At 42.0% G+C, this 26,055-nt stretch overlaps 1 protein-coding gene across 8 annotated transcripts in view; it reads right to left on the reverse strand.

Annotated features, from left to right (window-relative positions):
* The window catches only part of ttn.2 (titin, tandem duplicate 2), a 219,318-nt gene that overhangs the window by 170,616 nt on the left and 22,647 nt on the right, over nt 1-26,055 (reverse strand). For all 8 annotated transcript variants that reach the window (XM_076874633.1, XM_076874632.1, XM_076874631.1 and 5 more), the window contains exons 27-38: nt 24,245-24,508; nt 23,884-24,144; nt 23,364-23,624; nt 22,852-23,112; nt 22,627-22,771; nt 22,330-22,498; nt 21,373-21,604; nt 19,922-20,206; nt 19,122-19,247; nt 18,584-18,772; nt 16,634-16,684; nt 123-401 (exon numbers count right to left, since the gene is read on the reverse strand). In XM_076874633.1, coding sequence (XP_076730748.1) covers nt 123-401; nt 16,634-16,684; nt 18,584-18,772; nt 19,122-19,247; nt 19,922-20,206; nt 21,373-21,604; nt 22,330-22,498; nt 22,627-22,771; nt 22,852-23,112; nt 23,364-23,624; nt 23,884-24,144; nt 24,245-24,508 — 2,523 coding nt within the window. The remainder of the gene's footprint in view (nt 1-122; nt 402-16,633; nt 16,685-18,583; nt 18,773-19,121; nt 19,248-19,921; nt 20,207-21,372; nt 21,605-22,329; nt 22,499-22,626; nt 22,772-22,851; nt 23,113-23,363; nt 23,625-23,883; nt 24,145-24,244; nt 24,509-26,055) is intronic.

A 26,055-nucleotide genomic window follows, 5' to 3' on the forward strand; every position in this document is an offset into this window, starting at 1 on the left:
CATACCTTCCACACTTGACCTTGATAATTCACAGTACAACACAGTGTTTGTATATAATTCTCTCTCTCTCAAACACATATATGCATAGCGATAATTTAAATGAGGTCCTTTTGGGATCTTACCGGTGACAATGAGCGAGGCAGTGCAGCTGTCTGTGCCGTGTTGATTTGAAGCTTTGCAGGTGTATTCTCCACTATCAGCTTTGACAGGGTTCAGGAGCTCTAAAGAGGAACTAGTGTGGTGGCTGACGATCCGATACTTTTCACTCTGTCTGATTTCGGTGCCAGATTTGTACCATTTGAACGCCACGTCCGGAGCTTCTTCAATCTCACATTCAAACTTGGTGTGACTGCCGACATTTATCTCCAGAGGTGTGATTTTCTGCCTAAAGACAGGGGGCACTGTTGCAGACACAGACAAAAAAAGCACATTTTAGTAATGAAATTTACTGCTACTCTTTAGGTAAAAACAAACAAACAAAAGATTAGGAAAAGGAATGGTGGAATGTACAATAATGGTGGATGGCAAGCCAAGGTGACTGTGGAGAAAAACAAAACCAAAAAAATGCCAGAACATTAGCCCCATGGTTTTACCAAAAGCAGCCTGAAAGAAGATGATATCAGTGTACGTGATTTTCTTGGTTTGTGAAAGATGAGGCAATCTGAAGCCCTTAAAACATGCAGAGAGACATTGTGGACGTGGAGAATGGCGACAGATCATGGGAAAACACGTTTAAAACAAAGCAGTCTGGTGCCACTTGCATGCCAATGTAAACATCCTAATGGCCAGATCATGACAAACATTATAGCAAGAAGCTTATGCACTTCAGAAATAAAATTACATTACGACTGCGATGGTTCTGGCCTTTAAGGAAATACTGACCAAGATGATGTGGAAAAAAGAAGAGAGTGAGTTAGTACCATCCAGTGCCCTGCTTAGACTGCTCATGCCAAGCTATGAAATGAATAGAGGAACCAAGGTGACAAATGCATATATTCATGTGAAGACAAAGGTTTGGAATGATCCACTGAATGATTAGTTGCTGTCAAAGAAAATGAATTGGATGAATGAGTGAATGATACATAGATTTGTCCTGTTATCAAACCTCTTGAGACCACAGTGAGCCTTGAAGATGTTGTTGTCCTGCCGGCTTCATTCTCAGCCTCACAAACATATTCTCCTTGATGCCTCTCCTTGACAACTTTGTTGATAACCATTGTGTACGTGTCATGGTCTTTGGAACACTTGAACTCTTTGCCAGATTGCACCAATTGCCCATTGAAAAACCAGTTAACCTTTGTGACGTACTTAATGGTAGTGCTGAAGGTTACTCTACTATCTTCTTCTATCAGTATGTCATTGAGAGAATTAACAATTACAGGATATTCTCTCGGTTCTGGTCTGGATACTTCGATGCCCTCTTTGGAAATGCTGACATCCACTGCCTGCTCAGTGGTAGTAGAAGTGGTAATGATAGACACTTCTACATCTTTTTCTTGACTTGTAATGATTGTTGACCTCACCTCCTGTCTTGAAACTTGCTCTGACTGCTCAGAAGCTATGTGAGCTTCAGTTTGAATTTTGATATGGGATGACCGTTTTACCTTTGTGTCCATGGATTCCTGCACTACAACCTGTTCCTCCAATGTAGCATGCTCAACTGCCATTTTAGACTCAGTTTGAAGTGATGCAGAATGAGATTTAACAGCAGTAAAATCCGCTGTGCTCTCTGTCACGCTCACAGTCTTTACCATGGATGACACTGTTTCGCTAGAGCGAGCTGAGGTGGCTTGTGCCCTCTGAGGTTTGTCTAGTTGCATAGTACCTTGCTGTTCTGAAGTAAGAACATGGGCCTCCTGATACACCATGGAGTGAAATGCTGCCTGAACCTCAGTCCTGAGGTCAGCTGTCTGAGGGTATTCACCCTCAAAAGCTAGAGTGATCTCCACAGGGGCACCTGTTGTTGTGATCAGATATGTGAACATGGCCCACTTGGGCTCTCTTTGAACCTTGACTTCCTGTACTTCTACAGCGTTTAGGTATCCTACAACTTCAGCCAGTAACACTGGCTGTTCACTGGCTACAGCAGACTGAAGAGCATCTCTGAGCTGACGCTGTATATTTGAAGTGGATGATTTAGGGATCTGGATCACAAATGTCATCTCTTTAGGCAGAGCTGTAATATCTTTAGATTCTGGTGCCAAAAGGGACAACTTTTGCTGTGCATTAACAGCAACTTTGGTGGTCTCAGACTTGGTGATCTCTTGAGAGAATTCACCTGTCAGCACTCGCTTCTCGTCCATCATTACTGACTGCCTGACTGACTGACCCTCTTGGATCTGAACAGCAAAGTCCTGTTCTGCTGCCTTTAGAAAGACGCTACTCTCAGTGGAGATCTCTTTCTCCTCAATCTGGATTGGCTCAGTGGGTACTTTTGGCTCTACTGTTGTCTGACATGTGAATCTGTCTATAGCTGTTAAATGATCTGTGTGGCCCTCCTCCAAAGCCTGTTCATCTGTCACAGAAGTGACATGCATCACGTTCCAGCGATCCTCCTTCTGTAGTAGAGCTCGCTGATGCTTGCACTCTGTGCTAACTGGTGTCTCTTTTGACAACTGCACAGGCTGGTAGCACAGGTGGAGGATACTTTGTGGCTTGGGCTCAGTTCGAGACTGAGACTGAACTCCAGACAAGGACAAATCCAGTTCTGAGTAAAAATCAGCTGTGAGCTCTGGTTTCTCTTCTGAAAGAGCTGCATGGCTTCTTGCCTTTTCTTGTTTCTGCATTGCCACCAGCTGGTCAGGCTTCTCAACTGTGAGAATGCCCTCTTTGGGTAGGACCTCCACAGGCTGGGTTGACTGGAGATGCAGCAGGGTAGGGGCCTCTTTCTGGTGCTCTATGGTTATAGTGTCTGCCTTGGAGTCAAACTCTGATGTAGCCTCACAAACTACTGTTCTCTGCTCATCCTGACTAACAGTATGTAGCAAAGTGGGACTCTTTCTGGTCCCTGCGTGCTCTGGTGTTGGTTTTTCATATGTTAGTCTTTTCTCAGATGGAAGGAGGTCCTGTTCTGTTATAACCTGCAGGTGTAACAACTGCTTTCCTTCTATCTGGGACTTAATGGACATGGCACTGTCTAGATTAGGAAGCAACTGTGTGGACTCACCCTGCAGCATTCGTGTCTCTTCAGCAGTTAGAGCTGCTTTCATCATCGTATCTTTACAGGTATGGGCTGCTTCCTCAGCAGGCCTCTGAATAGAGAATTCTGACTCCTTGCAAAGAGTTTGCTTAGACTCGTTCACTAAAGCTGTGACAGGTGGCTTATGTTCTTTTCTAATTGCAGACTTAACAGCAGATTCTGCTGTTGCTAACTCAGTTGTGTGACCCTCTGCAAGCACCTGCTTTTCTGTGGACTGGGCCGAATATAAAATCTTAATACCTTCCTTAACCTTATAACCCATCTCTTCCTGTGGTTTGGGGATCTCTTGAGACTCCTCCTTCAGGATTGACAGTTGTGTTTTCACTTGATGACCACTGACTAGATGTTTAGGTTCTGAAGTGATTTTAACAGTAGCAGACTTCCTGTCACCCAGTGGCTCTGTGCTAACAGCAGAAAGTGGTGTGAGCTCCTCGACAACTGCTAACTTCTGTTTTGACTTTTTTTCACTGACTGCCTGAAGCTCAATGAGATCTGGCCTTTGAATGTCATCACAGTGCTGCTCTGTGAGGTCCTGACTCTCTTCAACAGACGATGTGAATGCTGCCATGTGAAGCTGTTTCGCAGGAACAGCTGACACTTGGTCTGGGTGAGTAGGAACCACAGACACCCGTTCCTCTGTCTCATGTGCCTGAAGTATTGCTGCCTGGTGGGTAACCCTCTCACAGTACACGGTGGCAGTGGAGACATCTACTTCTCTAAGGGAGCTCACTTGCTCGCTGGGAATGATCTGCCGATCTTCTGTGCCGATGGTGTAAACCATCTGATCTGACTTAGCTTTATCCTGGCCTGGGAGGCTGACCTGGTACAAGCGTGACTCTGTTGCTTGTTCTGTCACTAAAACCTTGTAACTTTTCTTCTGAACGGCTGTCTCCTGTTTGTGAGAAGCAGAGACTGATTCTTTGAATACAACAAGCTCTGCACTACAAGCGGTCTCACCAAATTGGTTGGAGGCTTTACATGTGTATAAGCCACTGTCCTGTTGTTTGACATTCTTAATAATGATGAAACCAGATCCATCTGAATTGGTTCTAATGGTACAGTTTCTACTGGGCTGGATCTGGAAAGGCCCCTTGAACCACTTTATATCAGGGACCGGATCACCACTGACTTTGTAATTAAAAGAAGCCTCTGTTCCTTCTGAGCACCTCACGGGTTGTATCTGAAGTGTGAAACTAGCAGGCTGACCTGTGAGCTTAAACATCTTCTCAACCCATTTCTCTGCCTGGCTGGCTTCAGGCTTTTTCACCTCCAGGTATGTGGTGCATGTCGTCTGGCCAAATCTATTCGTGGCAGTGCACGAGTACTTGCCCTCATATTCAGACGTGACTTGGGTGATAACCAGTGTGTACTCATCCTTCTCCTCTATCAGCTTGTATACAGAAGAGCTCTTTACAACCTTTCCATTGTGAGACCATTGCACAGTTGGCTTTGGAAAGCCAGATACTCTAACTGTAAACCTGGCGGTTTCCCCCGTGTTTACAGCTGCTCCGGAGAGCTGAGTAAGGAAAACGGGCTTTTCTTTTTTTTTCTCTAAAGTGGAAGAGTAAAGTTTAGAATCTGGCTTGAGTTCAAGTGTTTTAGCTTTTTGTGGTAACTGGACACCAGTGTAGTAGGTTTCCTCTTGTTCTTCCACAGTGGTGATGGTGGTTTCCTCTGTCAGGAAATATTGAGCAGGACATTGGATAATAATATCCAAAGACAGCAGCTATGGTTTTAGCACTTCATTCACAAAATCAGATATTAGGACTGTCCTCATGTAAAACAAATCTCAGCAGAGAGGACTTTTGCAGTCAGTTGTTGAGTTCAATCCGTATTTTGCTTTGTAAAAGTGAAAGCAAACATATCTTTATATTTAAATTACAATAATGAAAAGTCTTATAATAATCTCTCAGTTTAAAAACATTAAAATTTTGCTTTAGCTGCTGAAGTAATTATGAGGACAATCCTAGGACATGTGACAAAACTACAATAAGCACATTAACTATTAACAATTACATGAAACACAAACGCTCTGACCATTCTGGTTTGTTTTTGACTTCCGACCCATTTACAGTGTTAATTTATCAGATCACCACCTAGTGCAAGAATTGTGTCACAGCTGCCCTTAATTAGCAGAACTAGTATCAATTTTTTATAATTCTGAAATTTGTTTTATGTCTAAAATTTCTTCTACGTATATTCCGTATATATTTTATTTTCTTTGATAATTGATATTCTTTTTCTCTTTTAGCTTTTGTTTTTTAACCACTTATTCCACACTAAATTCTGCTCTGCATGGTGTGCACACAGTGAAGGTTGGGGAGGGCCTGGTTGCATTAAGAGATTTGATTGGGCAATGCAGTATCAGTAATGAAAATAAATGAATGGTCAAGTCAGTACTTGTACGGCTGGTTAGTAGCGGCCCTTTAATTGACCCATCGGCTCAAAAGTGCACGGCCCATTGGGAAAATACCCAATATTTCAGATTACCAGTTAAGCCCCAGTAATGCTTGATTAATGTCTGATTTCTCACGTAAGTCCAGTGTGCAGCTTGAATTTGGGAATAAAAATATTAACTCAGTGCATTGAATTCAGTAAAATACTTTCTTTGATTTTTATTGACAATTAGTCTGTATATAATTATCATCTGTTACATTCTTATTCATGACATATAAGGCAACTGTATTTCATGCATTTATATTTTCTTGAATATTTTTGTCTTTCATTCTGGAATGTTGCACAGAATAAAGACTGTTTGGTATGACTCCCAGAATCAGGAATTTTCAGCAAACTTTTCTACAAAACATCACTTTTAATGACTTAATTTTCTCTTTTAATGTTCATAGTGATAAATCATCCATTTGAAAGCTGGTTTAAAAAAGCAAGCTCAGACTGCATCAGAAATTTTATTATATAAACTGAGACAAACCAAGATGACAGCTGTACATATAAATGAAAGATTTCAACCTTAATATCAGAATCTTGCATTTTACTGGGTAAACATTCATACACCCCTAAAATTACACATATTTACAAGATGCCAAACTTATATTTTGTTTTTAAAAGGTTTTTCACAGTATTATCTATTTTTAAAATAAGTTATCAAGTTGCTCTTCTGTGACATTTAAAAATGCTTCAAAAAGCCATAAATTTCATTTAGAAACAGCAAGAACTTAGAATCACACAAAATCCACAAAAAGAAAAACTCTGCTAGAAAAACTTCTGTCTCATCCAAACTAAAGAGCTTCAAGTTTCCAAATTGATTTGTGATAAGATCACTGCTTAAAATGTGTTGTCTTAGCGTTGTTAGGGCTGGGACGAACTCACCGATGCACATCAGTAATATTTAGAAGATGATGTTTTATTTGTTAGTTATTCATAGGTGCTGCCTTTGAGCAAACACACAGGTTTTTGTATTTGTGATATTTGCCTGATAAAAAGAATTTGCCTAATACAAATAATAGTGTTGTTGCTATCATCTCCATTAGTGCAAATTTCTCTTAACATCAAAATAACAAAAAAAACCAGGCTGCTAACATTTTTAGATTTTGGATGCAACACTTTGTCACTGAATTGTAAAGACATTATGGCAATAATGTTGCTTTCAAAGAGTTACCGGAAAATAGAGAAACACATAAAGCCATGTTTTTTGAACAAAAGTGTAAAGTATCACATTACCGTCACTGACACGCTAAAAGAAACATTTACTACATACATACTCAGTTATTTGAGCGCTAGCTTTGTTCTTAGACATGTCCTATATGTACGACAGGTAACCATATTATTGTTAGCCACAATCCTAAACCAGTAAGAAAATTTTAAGAAACTAGTTAGTTCGAAAACATTCTCTTTTCAGAGAAATATGACATTTTTATGCTCTCTATAAAAGCTCTCTATAAAAATAATGTTTCTCCTTCATCCAACCTCTATCCAGTCTTATCTGCAAACTTCTAGAAAACTTACGCCTCATGTACTATATATATATATATATATATATATATTTATATATATATATATAGTATAGTATAGATAAATTGCACAGACGGTCTCTTTGAATATAAGCTTTTCCTTCACACTCTGTTTTTCATTCATTCATCTTTTTCCTCCCCAAATCAAAATCTAATTCTACTGTGAAAGCAAAATTTAGATACAACACAAAATATGAATATATGACCTGTCCCAGCACCTTTACCCCTAAAACACCTTCAGCAGTGCTGCAGTTTCAATGCAGCCAGCTGTGTTTTGGATTATGCACTTGTATTCACCAGCATCACTCTGGGTCACGTTAGTAATGAGCAGATTGAAGTGGCCTGCAGTTTTCACCTGGATTATATACCTGCTATCTGTGATACGGTCTCCGTCTTTGTACCATTCAGCAGTGGGGTTTGGCTTACCATTAACCAGACACTGGAGAATGACAGGTGTCCCTACTGCTGCCGTTACATCAGTCAATGGTATGATACATTTCGGGGGTGTCTCAGTCACCTGAAACTGGAAGCTACACATATCACTGGACTTACCTTTAAATTCTATCTTTTCATCTTTTGCTGTGTCAGCAAATACATCAAAGTCAATGCTGACATATTTCTCTCCCTCTTCACTTGTTTTATTGTCAGTGTTGGCCACCAACCTGACTGCCCGCTGTGACTCATCAGCTTCTTGTTCAAAATCAAACTCCAGCTCAATTTCTGACACCTGTTCACCATCAAATGATGTGTTGCCAACCATCAAGTCAAACCTCTGGGGCTGGACTTTGGCACTGCCGAGGGACACAGCGGTCAGCTCCCTGCCCCTGGTCTTTCCCGAGAAATCCTTGGCACTTAACACCACTAGGGAAGCCCTACATAGAGTCTCTCCGACAATGTTGATTGCCCTGCAGGTATACACGCCACTATCCTGTGTTGTGACTTTGCAAATCTTCAGGAAATGATTGTCACTATCAGAAAAGTGCAAGTATTTTTTGTTATTTTGAGGAATTTTTCTATCACCTTTGAACCAGGATACGATGGGAGATGGAATTCCCATAAGTGAGCACTCAAACATTACAGTGGTGCCTTCTGGGTTTTCCATGTCACAGATTGGATTGATGAACCGTGGGGGCATCTCGGTGACCTCAAATGCTATTTTCAAGTCATCGTGCTCCTGGGTGACAAAGTCCACAGCACCCTCCTCGTAAATACTTGGTAACACATTCAGAGATATGATCATACTCTTATTGTCAGCTGTGTATTCAGGTATGGTGATGATCTTCACCTGTTTCTCAAATTCTTTGACTTCATTTTCATCCAGCTCTACTTCAAGCAGAATCTCTTGAGGAGATGGTGAACGAGAAGAGTCATCTTCCTCCACATCAAATTTCATGACGTGCTGATGGGAGACAGCAGGTGGGACGGGTGTAAACCTTACTTCCTGTGATACAACGATCACTACAGCAACACTTCTGGCTTCGCCAACATAATTCACAGCTTCGCAAATATACTCCCCCTGATCAGCTCTAGTGACATTTTGAATTGTTAGTGAGATGCTGTCACCATCCCGCTCTATAGTAACTCTGTCATCCGCTACCAGCTGGGTTTTGTTGCGGAACCAATTCACCTGGGGGGAAGGTAGGCCAAACACCTCAGCATAAAATGTTAATGTGTCGTTCTCAAACACGTTTTTCTTCATGAGAGGTTTTAGGAAGGCCGGAGGGATCCCCTGCACTTTCTCCTGCAGGGTTGACAACCCCAAAGACCCTCTGGCCTGGCTGAGGATTTGATTTTCTTCCACATTCATTCCAGATAGAGTTTTTTCGATGCCCTCATCAGTAGGAGAGGTTAGGAATTGAACAGGTGAGAAGAACCTCTCACTTGAGTCTTCTGTTGATGGTCTTTTGTATTCTACAGGGGAGAATGGATATTCCTGAGGGGTCTTAAACCCACCAGATTCATCAGAACTTGGAGTATGAAAGAACACGGGAGACTTCGGAGTGTGAAAGGACTGTGCAATTGGTTGTGAGACTTCAGTAGAGGAGCCTGGGGTGTAGAACCTCTCAGCTACCTCAACTATGTCTTCACTCACAGTGCTGCCAATCTCTATGGACATCTCAGACTCAGGGGACAGCGGCCTCCCCCAGTCTGGAGGAGGACTATAGTAGTTGTACACTGCACCAAAAGTGACCTCCTCTTCCTCTATGGAGCCAGCTGCTGCTGCTCCCCCAGCTTGATCTGCTGAGTCTCTTTCCATACTATCTCCTTCCTTTCCACGGTCAGCAGCAGCTCTAGACCGACCAAGTGGGTTTGCTGTTGTGAGTACTTTAGGCTTGACAATAAATGTTTCTGGTTCTGACTTCAAGCGAACCTCAATTTTCTCATATTCACCCTTAATTTGTGTAGGAGACTCAATTAGATCATCAGCCACTGTGTTTTCTGATACTTCTCTCTTGTCATCCTGGGATTCTAGCATACTACCAAAAACACCGCTGTCAATAGATACTTCTGGGAACGAAATCAGCTCCTCATTATGAGCTTTGTCCTTAGTGGGCTCCTGTATGGAAATAAGCTTATCGCCAGAAAGTTCACCCTCCTTATGCACATACTCTAACATTAAATCAAATTCCTCTTCTAATCCTTTCACATCACGCTTCACATGTTTTTCTACTTCTTCTAAAACCCCCCCAACACTAGTATGGTCAGAATAATTTGCCGTACGTGAGATTTTAGCCTCACTTTCTACAGAGCAAACCCTTGGAACTGCACTTTGGCTTGCTGGTTTTAGAGATTTAGAAATTTGTTTGGGCTTAACAGTTCCTTCAGGTTGAGAAGAAAGTGTGGGAAGGCAGCTTCCTGCAGGTACTTTCTCAGACTCGAAAGCAATGTGGCTGCCAGTTTTGTCAAATGTTTCCCATCTAAATCTCTCCGCTTCACCCGCCTCAGTGTGTTGAGGGAGTAGGCCAAGTTCCTGTGACCCTGGTCTCACCACCTCTGGAGACTCCCGCATTTCCTCAAGAAACTGTTTAACTGCACCACAACTTACTCCTGAAATAACTTCCTTACTGACATCAGTGACCTGGGAGGTTTCAAAAGAGACGGGCTTGTTGGATTCTACTGGAGCATGAGAGGCTTTGTAAGAACTTTCACTTCTGGTTGTAGGTGAAGCAAGCTGAACACAGCTCTCTGTATGCATAGTATCAGGTTTATGTGGCATTACCTCTTCCTGCTGGTTAAGAGACATGGTAACAGACGGTATAAACTCCTCTGGGAACAGTGTTTTCTTTCTTTCCTCTTCCAGAGAAAGATTTTCCGTTAATCTAATTGGTGATGTTGATTCGAAAGTCTGTTTAATCTGAGAAACTTTAATTACAGCAGCAGAACCTTGCAGACCACAGCCGGATATAACCTGAGGCTCTCTAGAGAGACTGGGTCTGGATACAGTAGTTTTGACAGGCACGTCTGTTGGAGCTTGTGAACTCGGAGGTTTAACTTTTGGCAGCACAACACTATCCTGAGCTTTTTGGAAGATGTCAGGTTTCTTGAAATCCTCAGTTAAGCCATAAGGAGACTTCCTCTCTGTCTGCAATGGGGTGAAATCAACACCTGAAAACTTCTTAGGTTTTTCAACTTGATAGGAGACTTCAGAGATACTGGTTACCTCTCCCAACTTATTTCTAGCAACACATTTGTACAGTCCAGCATCAGGGTATGTAAAATTGCTGATATACAGCATGTACATTTTATCATGTATCTCAGTACTATATTTTCCAACAGTGGCTTCAAGGCAAATATGGTCATGATACCATGTGACGTCTGGAGCAGGTTCACCAGTTATAACACACTTCAAGACAGCTGTTTCACCCTCGGAACAGGTTATATTCTCTAATTCAGTGACCACACAGGGAGCTTCACCAACCACATCAAATGAGAAAGTAAATTTGTGTCTGACGGTCTGGGATGCTGCTTCACTACTCGGTCCAGATGACATTCCCTCTGTAAAAACCTGAGGTTTGTCCACACGAATATCCTCAGCCATCTCAGGGATGGGGGTGGCAGCTGTAATTCGAATTTCCACGGGTGAGGTGCTAAAAGATTCGTCTGAGCTGCGGCGTTTAATGATCTCCATCCGAGGCACCTTTAACGTTACCTTTCCTGAATCAGTGTAGGTCTGAAACTGCTGCTCAATCAGACTCTCCTGGTTTTCCTCCTTCATTGGTGCTTGTATTTTTACCACATCCGGTGTGACTCCTGACACTTTTGGCACCTTTTTGTTAGAGATTTCAAGAGTAGCACTGCAGATGGATTTGCCATGTTTATTGGTTATGATACAGTCATATGTGCCCTCGTGATCTGTTGTTGGATAGAATATGGTGAGCTTTGAGTTGTTAGATTTCTGTATGATATCATAGTCAGGATTGTGGTCGAGTGGATGGCCGTCTTTGAGCCAGTTCACAGTAGGTGGAGGATCACCTTGGAACTGGCAGATAAACTCAGACATCTCGCCAACTTTTACTTTAAGTGAAGATATTTCTTTAACAAATACTGGATGTGAGCCTCCCAGACTTCCAAGATCTTTTATGTTTAACTCCACATTTTCACCTCTTCTCTCTTCCTTCTTTATAGCACCTATTTCAGTACTCATCTCCTTACCCTGTGTAGATCTCAGATTTCTCAAATCTCCACTTCTTTCATCCCTCTGTTGTTTCCATTCAGTGTTTTCTCTTGCAGTTCCCATCTCCTTTTCCATAGCTCTCTCTTCTCTTACTTCTGACTGGAAGTGTTGCCTGCTGGATTTATCAACATGCATAGCATGCTTCTCCCTTCTAAACCTCACCACTCCCTCTCTTTCTGAATCATCCTGTCGACTAAGGGATGGGGAGCTTCTCCTGACTGGGGAAGGCTCACGATGGCTTTCATAAGAGGCAGAGGTAAGTTCATATTCCTCATAAGGACGCCCAGTGAGCTGGGTTGGAGAGTATTTCTGGACTGATGAAGCCTGAGAGTCCTTTTGATATCTTACAGGGGCATCAGGTGCACCCACATGGTGTAGCAAACTAGCATCTGCAGCAGGGTGCCTGGCCATAGAAGCCTCAAAAGGAGGTGACAGGTCACACTTTGCAATGGGCTGAAAAACTGACGGTTTTTCTGTTGAAAATAAATGTGGAGGCGGGGGTTCACTGGGGTGGGCTTCATGAGACATGCCACTATGATGGGGCTCACAATAAGTCAGGGGCAGTTGGGGCCACTCAGACTCAAGCTCAGCTGTATCCTCTTGTTCTACTGCATCCTGTTGCCATTTTAATATGCGCTGAGCCAGTGCTTCTTCCTCACTTACAAAGTACTCACTGTCCCTCTGCAGCCTTGTCACACGGCCCTCTGTTGGCAGTTCACCAGCCAGAGGCCACTGCAGAGTTTCACCCTCCTGGTCTTGGAAACCAGCAGGAGCAGACTCACTAGAAACACATTTCTCTCTGACTGTGTTTGCCAATTCTAAAGCAGAGGCCTCTGCGAGATTTGTTCCTGCCTCAGTGGTCTTCCCTGCCTGGAAAGGTGAGTAACCTTGAAGTTCTGCAGTCTGCTCTTGTTCCATTAAAACATCCTGTTGCCACTTTCTTATTCGCTGAGTCAAAGCCTCCTCTTCACTAATAAACTTCTCACTCTCACTCTTCAGGTCTGAGATGTTTTCCCTCGACAGCTGGAGCTCCTTTTCTGCTCTCGTCTTCTCAAACAGCATCTTCTCTGCTCTAGCTTTTCTTTCAGATCTAGACTCATATTCAGCTTCTGCTGCTTTAGCTTTAAATCTCTGCAATTTTTGTTTCTCATGTTCCAGTTCTTCTACTTTTGTTTTCATTTGTCCTTTGACCAACTGGGCAGATGTTTCAAGCTGCTCTGCTACACCTTTGACTTTAGGTGCCATAGGCATTGGCACAGGAGCTATCTTTTTCTCCATTACTTCTTGTGGGGTGTGAATGTGCTTCTCACTCTCCTTGTACTGTGTGCCTGCTGGAATAGGCAGATCGGTTTCTGAGTTAAATGTCTCCTCTTCTGATATTCTCATGCCTTCCTGCCTGATCCCTAAGGGAAGGCGTTTCTCTTCGCATTCAGTTCCTCCAGTTTCTAGCTTCTTCTCATACGGAGCTCTAAAAAACTTGCCTGCAAACTGATCACATGGCTCAACCTGTTTTTCCCCTTTGCTGTCTGGTGTTTGTTTTTCACTAATAAATCTCTCTGAAATTCTGAATCTGTCCTCTGGCCTTGGTCTTGTTCTTGGTGACTTTTGGGACTTTTGCATCAGCGTCTGTGGTGCTGTGTCTTCTTCTAGCCCAATTGTCACTGTGGAAGCTTTTGTACCCACAGAGGCAGACCTTTCCACCTCTCTGCTTCTCATCTTTATTGTAGATGTGGGTGTTGATTGAGCCATTCCTTCAGGATTATCTTCCCATGCCTCTTTTTTGAGTGATTCATGAAAAGAGGAGTGCATGGCCTCAGTTTCCACAGTTGCTCTTTTCTCCTGCTGGTTGTAAATGTGCCCTGTGGGCTCTGTGGACTTTGCCTCAGGGACAATGGGCAGATCAGTTTCAGGATCATATGTCTCCTCTCCTGGCATCCTACTCCCTTGCTGCCATTTCCTGATCCTCAGGGCAAGGAGTTTCTCCTCACAAGCTATTCGTTCAGCTTCCAGGCTCTTCTCGTAACGAGCCCTCAAATCCTCCCCAGCAAATGCTTCTTTACACAGATCAGCTGTTTCTGTTGCTGCTGTGTCTTCTCTAAGAAACCTCTCTCTGGTAGATGTGACTGACTTTGGCATGGTTGACTGTATGAGTAATGTTGCTTCTTGAGAAGGCAGACTTTTAACACGTTCCCCACTTTCAGTGTACATTGTAGTTTCTGGGTAAACCGCTTTCTCACCGAGCGGTCCTTCAAGGTTGCATGCTGTCATCCCAACATTTGTAACCTGCACCTTATGGTCATCAACCACATCTGCTTGTATTTCAACAAAACCCTTGACTTTTTTATCCTCTAGTTTCTCTGAATGTTTGTCGTCTGATGTCTTTTCTGTTTCTGACACACTTGTACTGACCAGCTCACCTCTCATTAATTGGATGGCCCTGGTTCTCGACTGAGGCTCGAATGAATGTCTAACACAAGGCTCAGCGGGATCCCTGCTAGAGGTTTTACCTTGAAACTCCCTGTACGTCTCACCCAAATCAAAGGGTCGATTGAAATGCTGAACATCAGGCAGAGAAGCAGGCTTGACCCTAAGTCTCTCGACATAATCTGCATAGCTTGACTCGCTGGCGACAGATTCTAACTCAAACTCAGAGGAAGACATGGTGGAAATAGAAAGCCTCTTTTTCTGTTTGACAGCTTTTTGGAGTGTAGTAAGTTTTGTTCTTACCTCATTGTGGAGACTCTCAGTGTCACTGAACCTCTCACTGTATCTGTCACTGCACCTGTCACTGAACTTATCACTGAACCTGGTGCCAGTGCGTCGGTCACAGTAGATGTCACTGAATCTGTCGTTGAAGCGCTCAGATCTGTCAAACATCGGGGTAGGAGACAGGGCACGCTCAGAGGCAGTTTCTAACCGCTTAGACTCCTTTTCTGGTTCCTTGTCTTCTGAATGGGAACCAGGCATGAAGTACACAGTACGCACAAGAGCACTCTTAGATCGAGATCTACCCTGATGGACCTTGGACATTTTGTCAAAAGGAGACCCGACATATCTGAGGTCAACCCTAAACTTCCTCTCTTTCCTCTGCTCTGCCATGGTATCGATGCTCTCGTGGGCTTTAGCAGTGCGTCTAATAAAGCCAAGATAGTTAGCAGACTGCTCTTCCCTCAGTGACACCAGAAGTGATGCTGTGGATTCTGCAGAACCCTCTATGTTTATTGCCATTACCTTATAACTGCCCGAGTCCTTTTCTTTGACACCATGAATAACTAGACTGGTAGTGTGAACATGCATTTTGCTGTCAGTGTAGATCCTGCGTCTATGCTCTTTAGGTATAGATCTGTTATTATGAAACCAGAGGATAGTAGGAGGAGGGCAGGCAATCAGTTTACATTTGAACTCTGCTGCCTCCCCTTCTAAGATGGACTGAAACTTAAGTTTCTTTGTGAAAGATGGTTTCATGTTTTCTGTCCATGAGCTGATGGATGAAGTCCTGCTGGAGCAACGATTGGCTGACACCAGGCCATGATCTATGAAATCCTCAGTGTCGGAGAAGGCTCCTCTAAGCTGCCAAGTGGCAGTGAGTTCTGTGCTGCAATGCACAGTTTCTTCTTTTCTTTGAGGACAGAACAGTTCTGCAAACAGAAATGGACAACTGTCAGACCAACACAGCTTCCAGGGGTAAAAACTGAAAAAAGGACTTGAATGAATCATTAATGGAAATATTAAATGCATGCAAGGACTCACAATGCCATAAGAAAATTCACTCACCATATTTGTTCGAATAAACGCAAGACTTGATTCTTTTTATTAGAAACCTGCAGGAAGTTTTGATCCTTCGTCTGTGGAAATTTCTTCAAAACATATATTATTTTGTTGTGATTAAAGAAGCATATTTTCAAGATGGACTGCTACCGTTTGCGTGTTTTAGTTCTTGAAACTTGTTTTATGCTAGAATATTTCTTACCTGACTTGCAGACAGAAGAATAAACGCCCTTTCTAATCCTTAAACTTAAACAGGGAATGAAAGATGCACACGTATGAGATGCAGAACTCTCTAAAAACAAATATTATATTCCAAAATTAACCAATGAAGCAGCAGAATTTGGTGAGACGGCGTTTATTCGAACTAATATAGGTTTACTGGGGTTATTTAGAAAGCAAACCACAGGAATCACATTCCACTATCTGCAAGCCAGGCTAAGAAATATTTTGCAGGAGGAAGGTATCAGTTCCAGATTCGGCAATCCTCCATGTCTTTAAAAAATACAGACCCGCGTTTTTCTGGGAAGAAAATCAGATGAACTTTCATGCCAAAGATAAATAAACTTTTGAATGCAAACTGCTCAAGTTCAACAAATTCTCACCTGAGGGAAACCACACAACATTATCAAAGTAAGACCAGATGGAATATGAAAGATAATTCAGAAAGTGTTTATACATATATATATATATATATATACATATATATATATATATATAAAGATGTCATGCAACTGTGGAGGGTCAAAGTTCATCCTGAAATATAGAAATGATGATAAAAGCATGGACGCATGACAAGTACGATCCAACACAAAGCATCCACTCATGTAGCGGTTATCACTTTGCTCTCACAAACAATTTATCTGCTTCAGTGAGCCACAGCTTGGAGTTATCCAGTGACAGACTACTTTCAAATCAAAATTCAGTTGAGAGAAATCTGCTCCAGCTGTAGTTTTTCCACTCCATCCATGATGGAGCAATGCTCTCGCTCTAATATGTGGTGAAAAGTTAACTTTATGACCTTACCTTTGACTTCCAGCTCAGTCTTGGTTTCAGCCTGCTCTCTCACGTGAGTCACTGTGAAGAAAGCCATGACATTTATTCCCTTTTCATCAACACACTGATCCCAACATGGGCAGATGTAGACACACATTTCTTTCACATATAATGTACATTTACATGTGTACTGACAGTTTTCTACCCCTCTTAATGTCTTTCCCTACAGAAAGTATTGCTTCCATATCTTTATTCTGAGCAGGTCTCAGAGTGTTTGGATAATTTTCTATTTTTTTCTTTTCTGTTTTTAATACTGCAGTGCGCTCAAACACACTCAAATAAATGTAAGTCTTACTGTAGCTGCCTTGAAGCAAATTCACATTCTGTATCTGAAAATGAGTCAGGTTACTAACTTCTGTCAGTTCCTGTTTTGAGGCTTTTTTGTTAAATTTTTCTGATTGAAAAATAATTTCAGAGAATCAAACCCACTAGTAACTAATGTGACAGTGAATGTTGCACCTCAGTTCAGGACATCCTCTCAAGTTTTGCTTGGAGCTAATTAGGACGGGTTACCTTCTTCGTTTATGGTGAGTGTGGCTGAGCACCTGGCCTGTTCAGCAGTATTAGCAGTCTTACAGGAGTACTGGCCAAATCATCCACTACGACGAGAGTGTTTTCATCAGACAGTGTTTTCATTCTTGTTAGGCTAAACCGAGTGTTGGTTGTGGAACCAGCTTATTTCTGATTTTGGCATGCTAGCTACACACAGATAAAAGTGGGCCTCCCCCCATGTGGCACTGTACAGCTTGTGATTGGTTGGATGAAATTGGCTTTTGGCAAATTGAAGGTATCTTTAGGTGAGTGATGTTGGTGGTGGCTGATCTGTCCCACGTTTGCTTTTGCCCTGAAATAACGCATGTTCATTGGCTCAGTGTACTTTGTTCTATTTACATCCCAGTAAGCACCATTTGTGTGATCTGTCAGGAGCTGGGAATAAGGGAATATCTTCTGTCCTTTCACAGCATAACAAAAACTACAAACTAAACTAACTAACTACAAAAATACTCAAAACAACCAAAACTACTTGGACCAGAGCAAATGATCCCTCACTATCATGGCTGAGCGTCCCCACTAGCATTTCAAATCACTAAACTGAAAGTGACTGAGGGCTCATGAGGTCATATTTCAGTAAAGAAAGCGTGGATAAAAACTTTGACACAGAACTCAGGTGAAAAAGGAAAAGGTATACACAATGATATTTACTTGTTTGTATTTTTATGAAAGATTGTTCCCTGAGCCTTGGTCACCTTTCATTGGATTCCTATATAACTATAAAACACATTGCAATGGGAGTAATTTTACAAAGTTAATTCTACATGGTTAATAAACACTTCCAACACAAAAGCCCACATTTTTCTCATTTTTATTATTATTCATTTTATGATCCTCCAATGCCACCATAGGCAGTACGATGGGTTCTTTCCGGGTACTCCAGCTTCCTCCCACAGTCCAAAGTGATGCAATTAGTAGTGATAGGTTAATTGGTAACTCTAAATTGTGAACACCTCTAAAGGTGTGAATGTGAGTGTGGATGGTTGTCTGTCTCTATGTGCTAGCCCTGCAACAGACTCGCGATCTGTCCAGGGTGTGCCCTTCCTTAGACAGCTGGGATGGGCTCCAGCCGATGGATGGATGAATGCCATCATTACACAGGCAGATTTTTTCCCTTTTTCCTTTGCCCACTGTTGTTGCTGTTGAGATTCACTTTAATGTATAACTTAATCCTAACCTCAAAGAACAAGTTCTGAAAACTGAATGTGCAGGATTTGTTATCGCCAGACAGCACAACACCAAATCATAATCTACAGATTCAGTGAGAGTGTGTTGATCTGAAACCAGCACTGCTGTGAGCTTCTGTTAGTGACACTTCAATTGTCTCAGAGTAAGAAAAGCAGCCTTTCTTTTTAGTAATAAACTCACCGTCTAATGTAAGAGTTGCAGAGCAGGACACCGTCCCTCCATTGTTTGTGGCCATGCAGGTATACTCGCCCTCGTCCTCTGGATAAACCCTGGAGATCTCCAGCTGACAGCTGTCATCAAACTGAGATATCCTGAAGAATTCGGACTGTTTGATTTCCTTTTTCTTGTGGAACCAGCTTATCTTCACATCTTGATGGTTGACAAAGGAAAAAGCACGGCTTGTGTAAATATACTGCAGTAAATTTGCACTGTGGGTCAACAGCAAGAGTAAATAAGTCAGAAGGTGGTTAATTAGTCGCGTGCCATAATCAAGTTTCAGTGAAGTCCCAATGGCTTCAAGAGAAGACCAAAGGACACACTACTACTGAAACTTATGCGTAGGTAGGAAATTCCATTCACAGGAAGTGGCCACAGGTTTGAATAAAGTTTCAACTTAAAATTCTGTGCAGCGTAACTACCAGGAACTGAGCAATACCATCACTTTGTTTCAGTATTAAAAAAATCACAGCATCACTCAATAAGAAATTGTATTTTTTACCATCTCCACGGACTTTGCACTGGAAGCAAGCTGGTGCGCCCTCGCAGGCTGAAGTGCTGGCCATGGGTGAGATGATGACAGGGGGAGCAACAGTGGCGGGGGAGTCTGGAGAAACCACCTCTGAAACTGCAACACAAGAACCTGAATCAGTACAGATACAGCCACTTACAATGTCTGCCTGGACCCTGGCAGGGCAATGGTGGGTCCTCGGCCAATCCTTGACTGGTCTCCTTGACGGTTGCTATATTGCCGCCTGTGACGTGGACGACACAACTATGAGTAGTAACGCCCTTAATGAGCAATCAGTGGTAAAAGCATGTGTATCCACCAGGGGGAGCAGTGTGGAGGCTCCCTGCAGGCTTGCACTGCATATTCATACACTTTCTAATTAGCTGGTTGGTTAGCGATGCAAAAACTCCACACGCTGTCAGGTAAGAACACTCTTATACAAATAGTCTTCTTCTTTATCTTTTCCAAAACTTTAGGAAAACTTTTGTCTTTTCGTATTTTAGTGCTTGTTGTTCTGCTGCCCTACATCATTTGCATTATATTGAAGCTATCATCACCTCTTAATGATCACGTTGAATTAATAATAAAGTGCAACTTAAAAATATGCAGAAGTCATTTCCACCTTCTGGTACGATCTGACCTATTTCTGGTGGAGAGTTGTGTCCATGAAAACTGTGATGTTGGGCTAATGGCGAGAGCATGCACTCTACTCAGGAAAAAATGCCGATTTCAGCAGAAACCAACAATCTGTTTTATACAAAACTGACTATCAAGTCACATCCATGTCTCACCTTCAACATTGAGTGTTGCAGTGCTTGTGGCAGTGCCATACTCGTTCTTGGCCTCACAGGTGTAGACAGCAGCGTCTTCAGGAAAGACCTCGATGAGCAGCAGTGTGTGCTCGTTGCCATCGTGCAGGAACTTGCACTTGAAGCCAGCGGAGAGAGCCTGGGAGTTTTTGTACCAGAAGACCTGAGGCTGGGGAACACCGCTCACCTGGACTGAGAAGCGAGCTGGTTTTCCAGCCTCCACCGACTGGGGCTCCATGTGGCGAAGGATCTGAGGAGGCTCGGGGACTGAACGAGGCAGAATATTTTAGAGGTAAAGTTTAACTGGAATATACGGATATTCTTGCTCCATCCTCTCATGTCACTTCCCCTGTATTAAGTTCATGTGTGTCTATGTATTTGGTCACCATATTTCACTTCCTGTGTTATTTGGATTCTTTGTCCTCTGTGCCTTGCTTTTAGTTTTCTCATCATCCATTTCTTTTCAGCTGTGTTTTGCTTTCATCACATCTCCACTTTCCTGATTGCTGTTCTCTGTGGGTGGATTTAATTTTCCCTTTTGTGCTTCATGTTTTGTTTCCTGGACCTTTTGTGATGTAATATGAATTGCTTTCTTGTGTCCATCCTTCCGTGTCTGCATTTAGGCCTGCTAGAACCTTCAGCTGCATGTACAGCGGTCCCTCGTTTATCGCGGGAGTTACGTTCTAAAAATAACCTGCGATAGGCGAAAGTAGCCAACTTTATTTTTTACAATTAACATAGATGTTTTAAGGCTGTCAAACCCCTCACTACACACTTAATACACTTTTCTCTCTTATTTAAATATTCTCAAAGTTCAGGCCTTGTAGAAAAATAAGTCCAGTATTACAGAATGAAACCAAAGGGACCTGCAGGTGACGACGTTTTCAGCGTTGTTGTGTTTGTTGGGGAGAAAACTTCACGTCAGAGTCACGCTGCTAGCAATCGAAGATTTATGTAAATTTGACAAGCTGAACGCATTCTGTACTGTACAGGAGACACAGCACGAGATTAATTGACAATGCGCTGTAAAAAACCCAAAAAACTAAATTGCACCAAAAAAAATCTGCGAAACCGCGAAAGGCGAACCACGTTATAGCGAGGGAGCGCTGTATATACTTGAGCTTGTACATATACGTTTAACCCTGTGATTAGAGAAAAGTCCTAAAAAAATTCAAACCCAGTTCTAATTTTATTTAAATCATTAAAGATATATGCTGAACAGACATTTTACCCTTAAAAATAGCAGCTCAAAGAAATAATTATAAAGCCAAAATGGTGAGAATGATGAGTGTATGTAACCTTCAAAGCACAATTGTATCACTGATGAGAAAGTTTGAAATAAATGGCCTTTTTAGAAACAAACAAGAAACAACCAGTTTTTATGTGTTCATACTGTACATCATTCTTTCTGTGTGACGTCACGCTGGACTTACTGTTTATTCGAAGCTGCATGGTGCTTCTATTTTTGCCAGCGATGAAGGTGTACTCCCCAGCATCACTCCTGTAGGTCTCTGAGATGGTGAGGCGATGCAGCTTCCTGATGGTCACGTAGTTAAATCGTTCTTCCATCGAGAACTGGATCTCCACACCGTTCTTCAGCCAGTGACCCTCCACATCTTCTTCATTCACTTCAAACTCAAAGGTTGCACGGTGTTTCTCCAGAACCTAGGAGGGGATAGTGAAATATTTACATTTCTATCTCTGTTCAATTCAATTGAGTTTTATTTATATAGCGCCAAATCACAACAACTGTCGCCTCAAGGTGCTTTATATTGTAAGGTAGACCCTACAATAATAGAGTTAAGGCCCTATTTTCTGTTGAAAATGTCAGTAAATACAATCACCAAGCACCCAAAATTCTACTATTTAAGTTGCTTTTTAAAATGTGAGTGCAGTAAAACATGCTGTGGGGGACTGACAAACCTGAGCGGGTCATATGTAAACATTAATAGTTATTTTTTATTTTTATGGCCAATCGTCACTGCTTCCACAGAAAGAACAGAATAATATCTAAATATTTACACACTGTTTCTAGTGTATCTTTATGCCTTATTACTTTAAGGCATATTTCTAAATAAGAAATAAAAGAGAAATAAAAATGTTAATGTCAGGTTCAGTATCTGTAAACTTCGCCCGTGTCTTTCCAAGCTAAAACATATAGATGCACCAAACTGACACTAACTTCTCTGCGTAACGCCTGTGGTTGTGAAACAGAGCAGCTTTGGTTGCAAAAGTTAACTTAGGATTAAAATAAGATGAAACTCATTGCAATTAAATAAATGAACAGTCTTAAAAAACAGCGAATCACCTTTAATCCTCAAACTGTGATTACCTGAAAGACAGAAGTTTTATTCTGAAACATCAGTAAATGAACTTTAAAACCACTTCACCGTAATTTCCCGCTCAGGAGGTTCCGAGATCCGAATGTCGCGACCCTCCACTGTGAGCCGGGCCTTGGAGACGCTTGATCCAGCTACCACTGAATATTCCCCAGCATCAGACATTCGAACCGTCTGGATCACGAGGCGGTGAACATACTTCTCTGCTGTCACAATATACCTTTGGATTCAAGGCAGAAGATATCCAACTCACAATTAACCTCTAAAAGCTTTCATTGTCCAAAGGAGACGCTGGGAATAGTGATTTTCAGATTAAGTGTGGCCAAACTTTGACGAGCACTGACAGACCTTTCCTCAGACATGTCCATCTCCTGACCGTCCTTCATCCACATCACCTGGATGTTTGGCTCAGAAACCTCACACTCAAAAATCGCCTTCTTCTTCTCTGTGATCTTTATGTCCTTGATCTTCTTGGTGAATTCAATCACACGAGCTGAAAGAACAACATTTTCAGAGACGTTTCGTAGCATTTCTCACCTCTACAGACTGTAAACGTGCTCAGCACCAGGTTACCTTCGACAAAGAGATTAGCAGTGGTGGCAGCAGAGCCGGCCACAAACTTGTACTCTCCTCCGTCTCCAAAGTGAACGTTTCGGATGGTGAGGGAGTGCGTAAGCTGCCGACTGCGGACCTGGCACCTGTCCGACGACTTCATTTCCACGCCGTTCTTCAGCCATTTGTACGTGATGCCTTCATAGTTGACGGTGACCTCAAAGGTGATAGTGTCTCTCTCTTGGGCATTCAGGTCCTTCAGCATGGAGGTGATCAGAACCGCTGGAGGACGAAATTTGAGGGAAATACAAAAAGACACATTCACTGTGTTTGCTTTTGAAAAATTTCAGCTATTACTGTATGCAGTTATTCAGATATGCAGCTCAAATATATAGCGAGAATTCTGAAACTTTAAAGCTTAAAATATGTTAAATTAGGTGATTATATAATTTAGAAATTATTTTAACCCCCCTTTTGAGTCTCATTCTGATACAGTATTTTCATATCACGTTGTGGGAGGTCAGAATTCTTACGGTTGACGGTGAGTGTTGCAGACACTTGGTCGTTGCCACAAATGAAGGTGTACTCTGCAGAGTCGTCCCTGCTGGTGTTCATGATCTTCAGCTGATGGAGTTTTCCCTGAACCACAATCCTGAACTTGTCACTCATCTCAATCTCCACTCCGTTCTTCAGCCAGGTGGACGGCACATTGAAGTGGGAGACTTCACACTCGAATGTGGCCACTTGAGTCTCTGGTACCTCCACACTTTTCATGGGTTTAGTGACCAGCAGAGCTGCATGTAGTAAATCAGGTCACAAGACATGGATAACAAAAGATTAGACAAATATTCTTCTCGTCTCAAACACCATAAACATTCTTTATATTCTTCAGTAAGTGGATGGACTGCTTTTCACGCTACCTGCAATCTGTGCTTAAGTGTTTTTGATCTAACATTCATACTCTGATGGATGTGTCAGAGAGCAGCTTGGAGTTACTATCTTGCGATCTAAATGCAAGACTTCACATGCAGTTTGTCTTATAGTTCTACATACCCTCCACGGTGAGTACAGCACTGCACTGCAAGTGTCCAACCACAGCCACGTACTCTCCTGCATCGCTGCTGTCCAGATTCTTCAGGATCAGTTTGTGTGCTTTCCTCTCAGACAGAATCTTGCACTTCTCACTTGACTTCAGCTCCAAACCTTTAAACATCCACCTAACAGGGATGTTGTCATGTGAGAGGCTCATCTCAAAGGAGGCTGTGCCATCCAACAGAGACGTCACATCTTTTATCTTCTTCACAATTTTGATTTCTGCAGGAAAAAAGTAGCAGATAAACCACTCATGTGATATGATGATACCTGACAACATTGTGCACAATTCTTGGTTATGCTGATAAAATCTGACACTTACTCTCTACGTTGAGTCTGGCATTGGCAGAAAGTTTTCCAAGTTTGAAGGAGTAAACAGACTCGTCCTGTATGTTGCAGTCCTTGACCTTCAGCGTTTGGACCACGCCACTGGAGACGATCTCGTACTTTTCGCTGTTTTGCAGTTCCACCCCGTTCTTAATCCACTGGGATCCTTTCACATCGGGGTGTGTGAGCTCCAGTGTGAACACTGCTTCCTGGGTCTCCGTCACGGTCTGGTTCCTCAGAGTTTTCTTGATCTTCACTCCTGCATATAAATATAAAGCTCTGCTAACTTTAATGTATACACACGGAGGTGATTCGTTAGTTTTGGAAGCATTTTAGTTCTGTCAGGAGAGGTGGGACAGACAGAGACTGAAGTCCCCCCGGCTTACCTCTCATCACATCTGAGAGTACAAGTTCTTAACATCCAGCCTCTTATGTTAAAAGTGATGCAGAGCGCTAAATGGAGTCTATCTGTATGTGCTTTTACTCATAAATCATCTTTTTTTTTAATCAAACATACAATAGAGATATAAGTCTAATTAATATGAGGAATGAAACTTATTCTAATGTGCAGATATTATCCAGCTTCATCCTTGGCACATTGGTGTCACACATGATTGTATGATACATGAAGTATGTTGCAAGTGTTAAACACAGATTAACATGAGGGGATTTTGCTGGTGGTTAATCGTGTTTCGCTTCCTAATAGTGATCAGAATATAATCAGGTATAAATTTAACCAACATACAAATAAGAAAATATAATCTATAATAATGATTCTAGGTGCAGGCCTCTCACTGAGTGTGTGTGTGGAGATGACCTCAGAGGCTGTGGGTGTGTGTGGGTGTGGAGGATGGGAGGGGGAAGTGAGCGAGCCGGAGAAGCCACTAATCTAAAAGAACGTCTGATTTTAATGTGCAGGATTTAATAAAAGAAATCATATTGAGTATAATGGGACAAATGAACAGAGTTATGAAGAGAAAAAGTGAGAAAATGAATGTGTTAGGACACATGAGGTGGCAGTAATGGTGGATGGATGTCACAGCCACTGTTATTGAGGTGAAATTATAGCAAGTAACACCAGAGGAACAACCAATGCCGACACTGTGGGCTCACTAATTGGATTTAGGATTTTTGACTTTTTCTCTACTTATTTTTGCCGTTTGAGATTATAAATCCAAGAGGATTGAGATTTCCATTGTTTCTGAATGGGATGCAACTTCCATGAACTTGGCTCTATTTCTATTGGACAATATCCACACAGAGATGAGTGTGTCTGTGGCCATTCTCTCCTCAGACCATCTCCTCTCAAAGATTCTAATAAAATCAGCATTAACTCAGAATCAGTTAATTAGGTAAGAATAATTCAAGTAATTTGATTCTGTAATAATTATTCTAATTTACTTTGGCTTTTGCTTTAATAAAATACGTTGTATTCAAAAAGTTTCATTTGTGAACCTTTTTAAACTTTCGTGAAACAGTAAATGTAAAAACCTGAGGATGAATCCATATTAGTATAAATAGCTCCTATTATTCTTAGATTTACAAGCTGCTAAGTTACTGAGGGCTCCCATTTTTTTTTTTTTGTTTGTTTTAAATGAGAGGAGCCATGGTAGTTAGTACTTATAGAGGGATAGTTAGTACTGGATGAATCCCCTCACCCATACGCTCCATCTAAGATCTGCTCCGCCTTCTGGGTAAAACTCATAGGATCAGAGATTAGGATTAATCCCGACTTCCAGTATTGGAGTACTGGTCCCATGGATCGACCGTACAAATATAACACTTATTATAGTTACTAGAGCTATA

This window comes from Maylandia zebra, linkage group LG16, assembly GCF_041146795.1.
Source record: "Maylandia zebra isolate NMK-2024a linkage group LG16, Mzebra_GT3a, whole genome shotgun sequence".
In the NCBI taxonomy this organism is placed as follows: domain Eukaryota; kingdom Metazoa; phylum Chordata; class Actinopteri; order Cichliformes; family Cichlidae; genus Maylandia; species Maylandia zebra.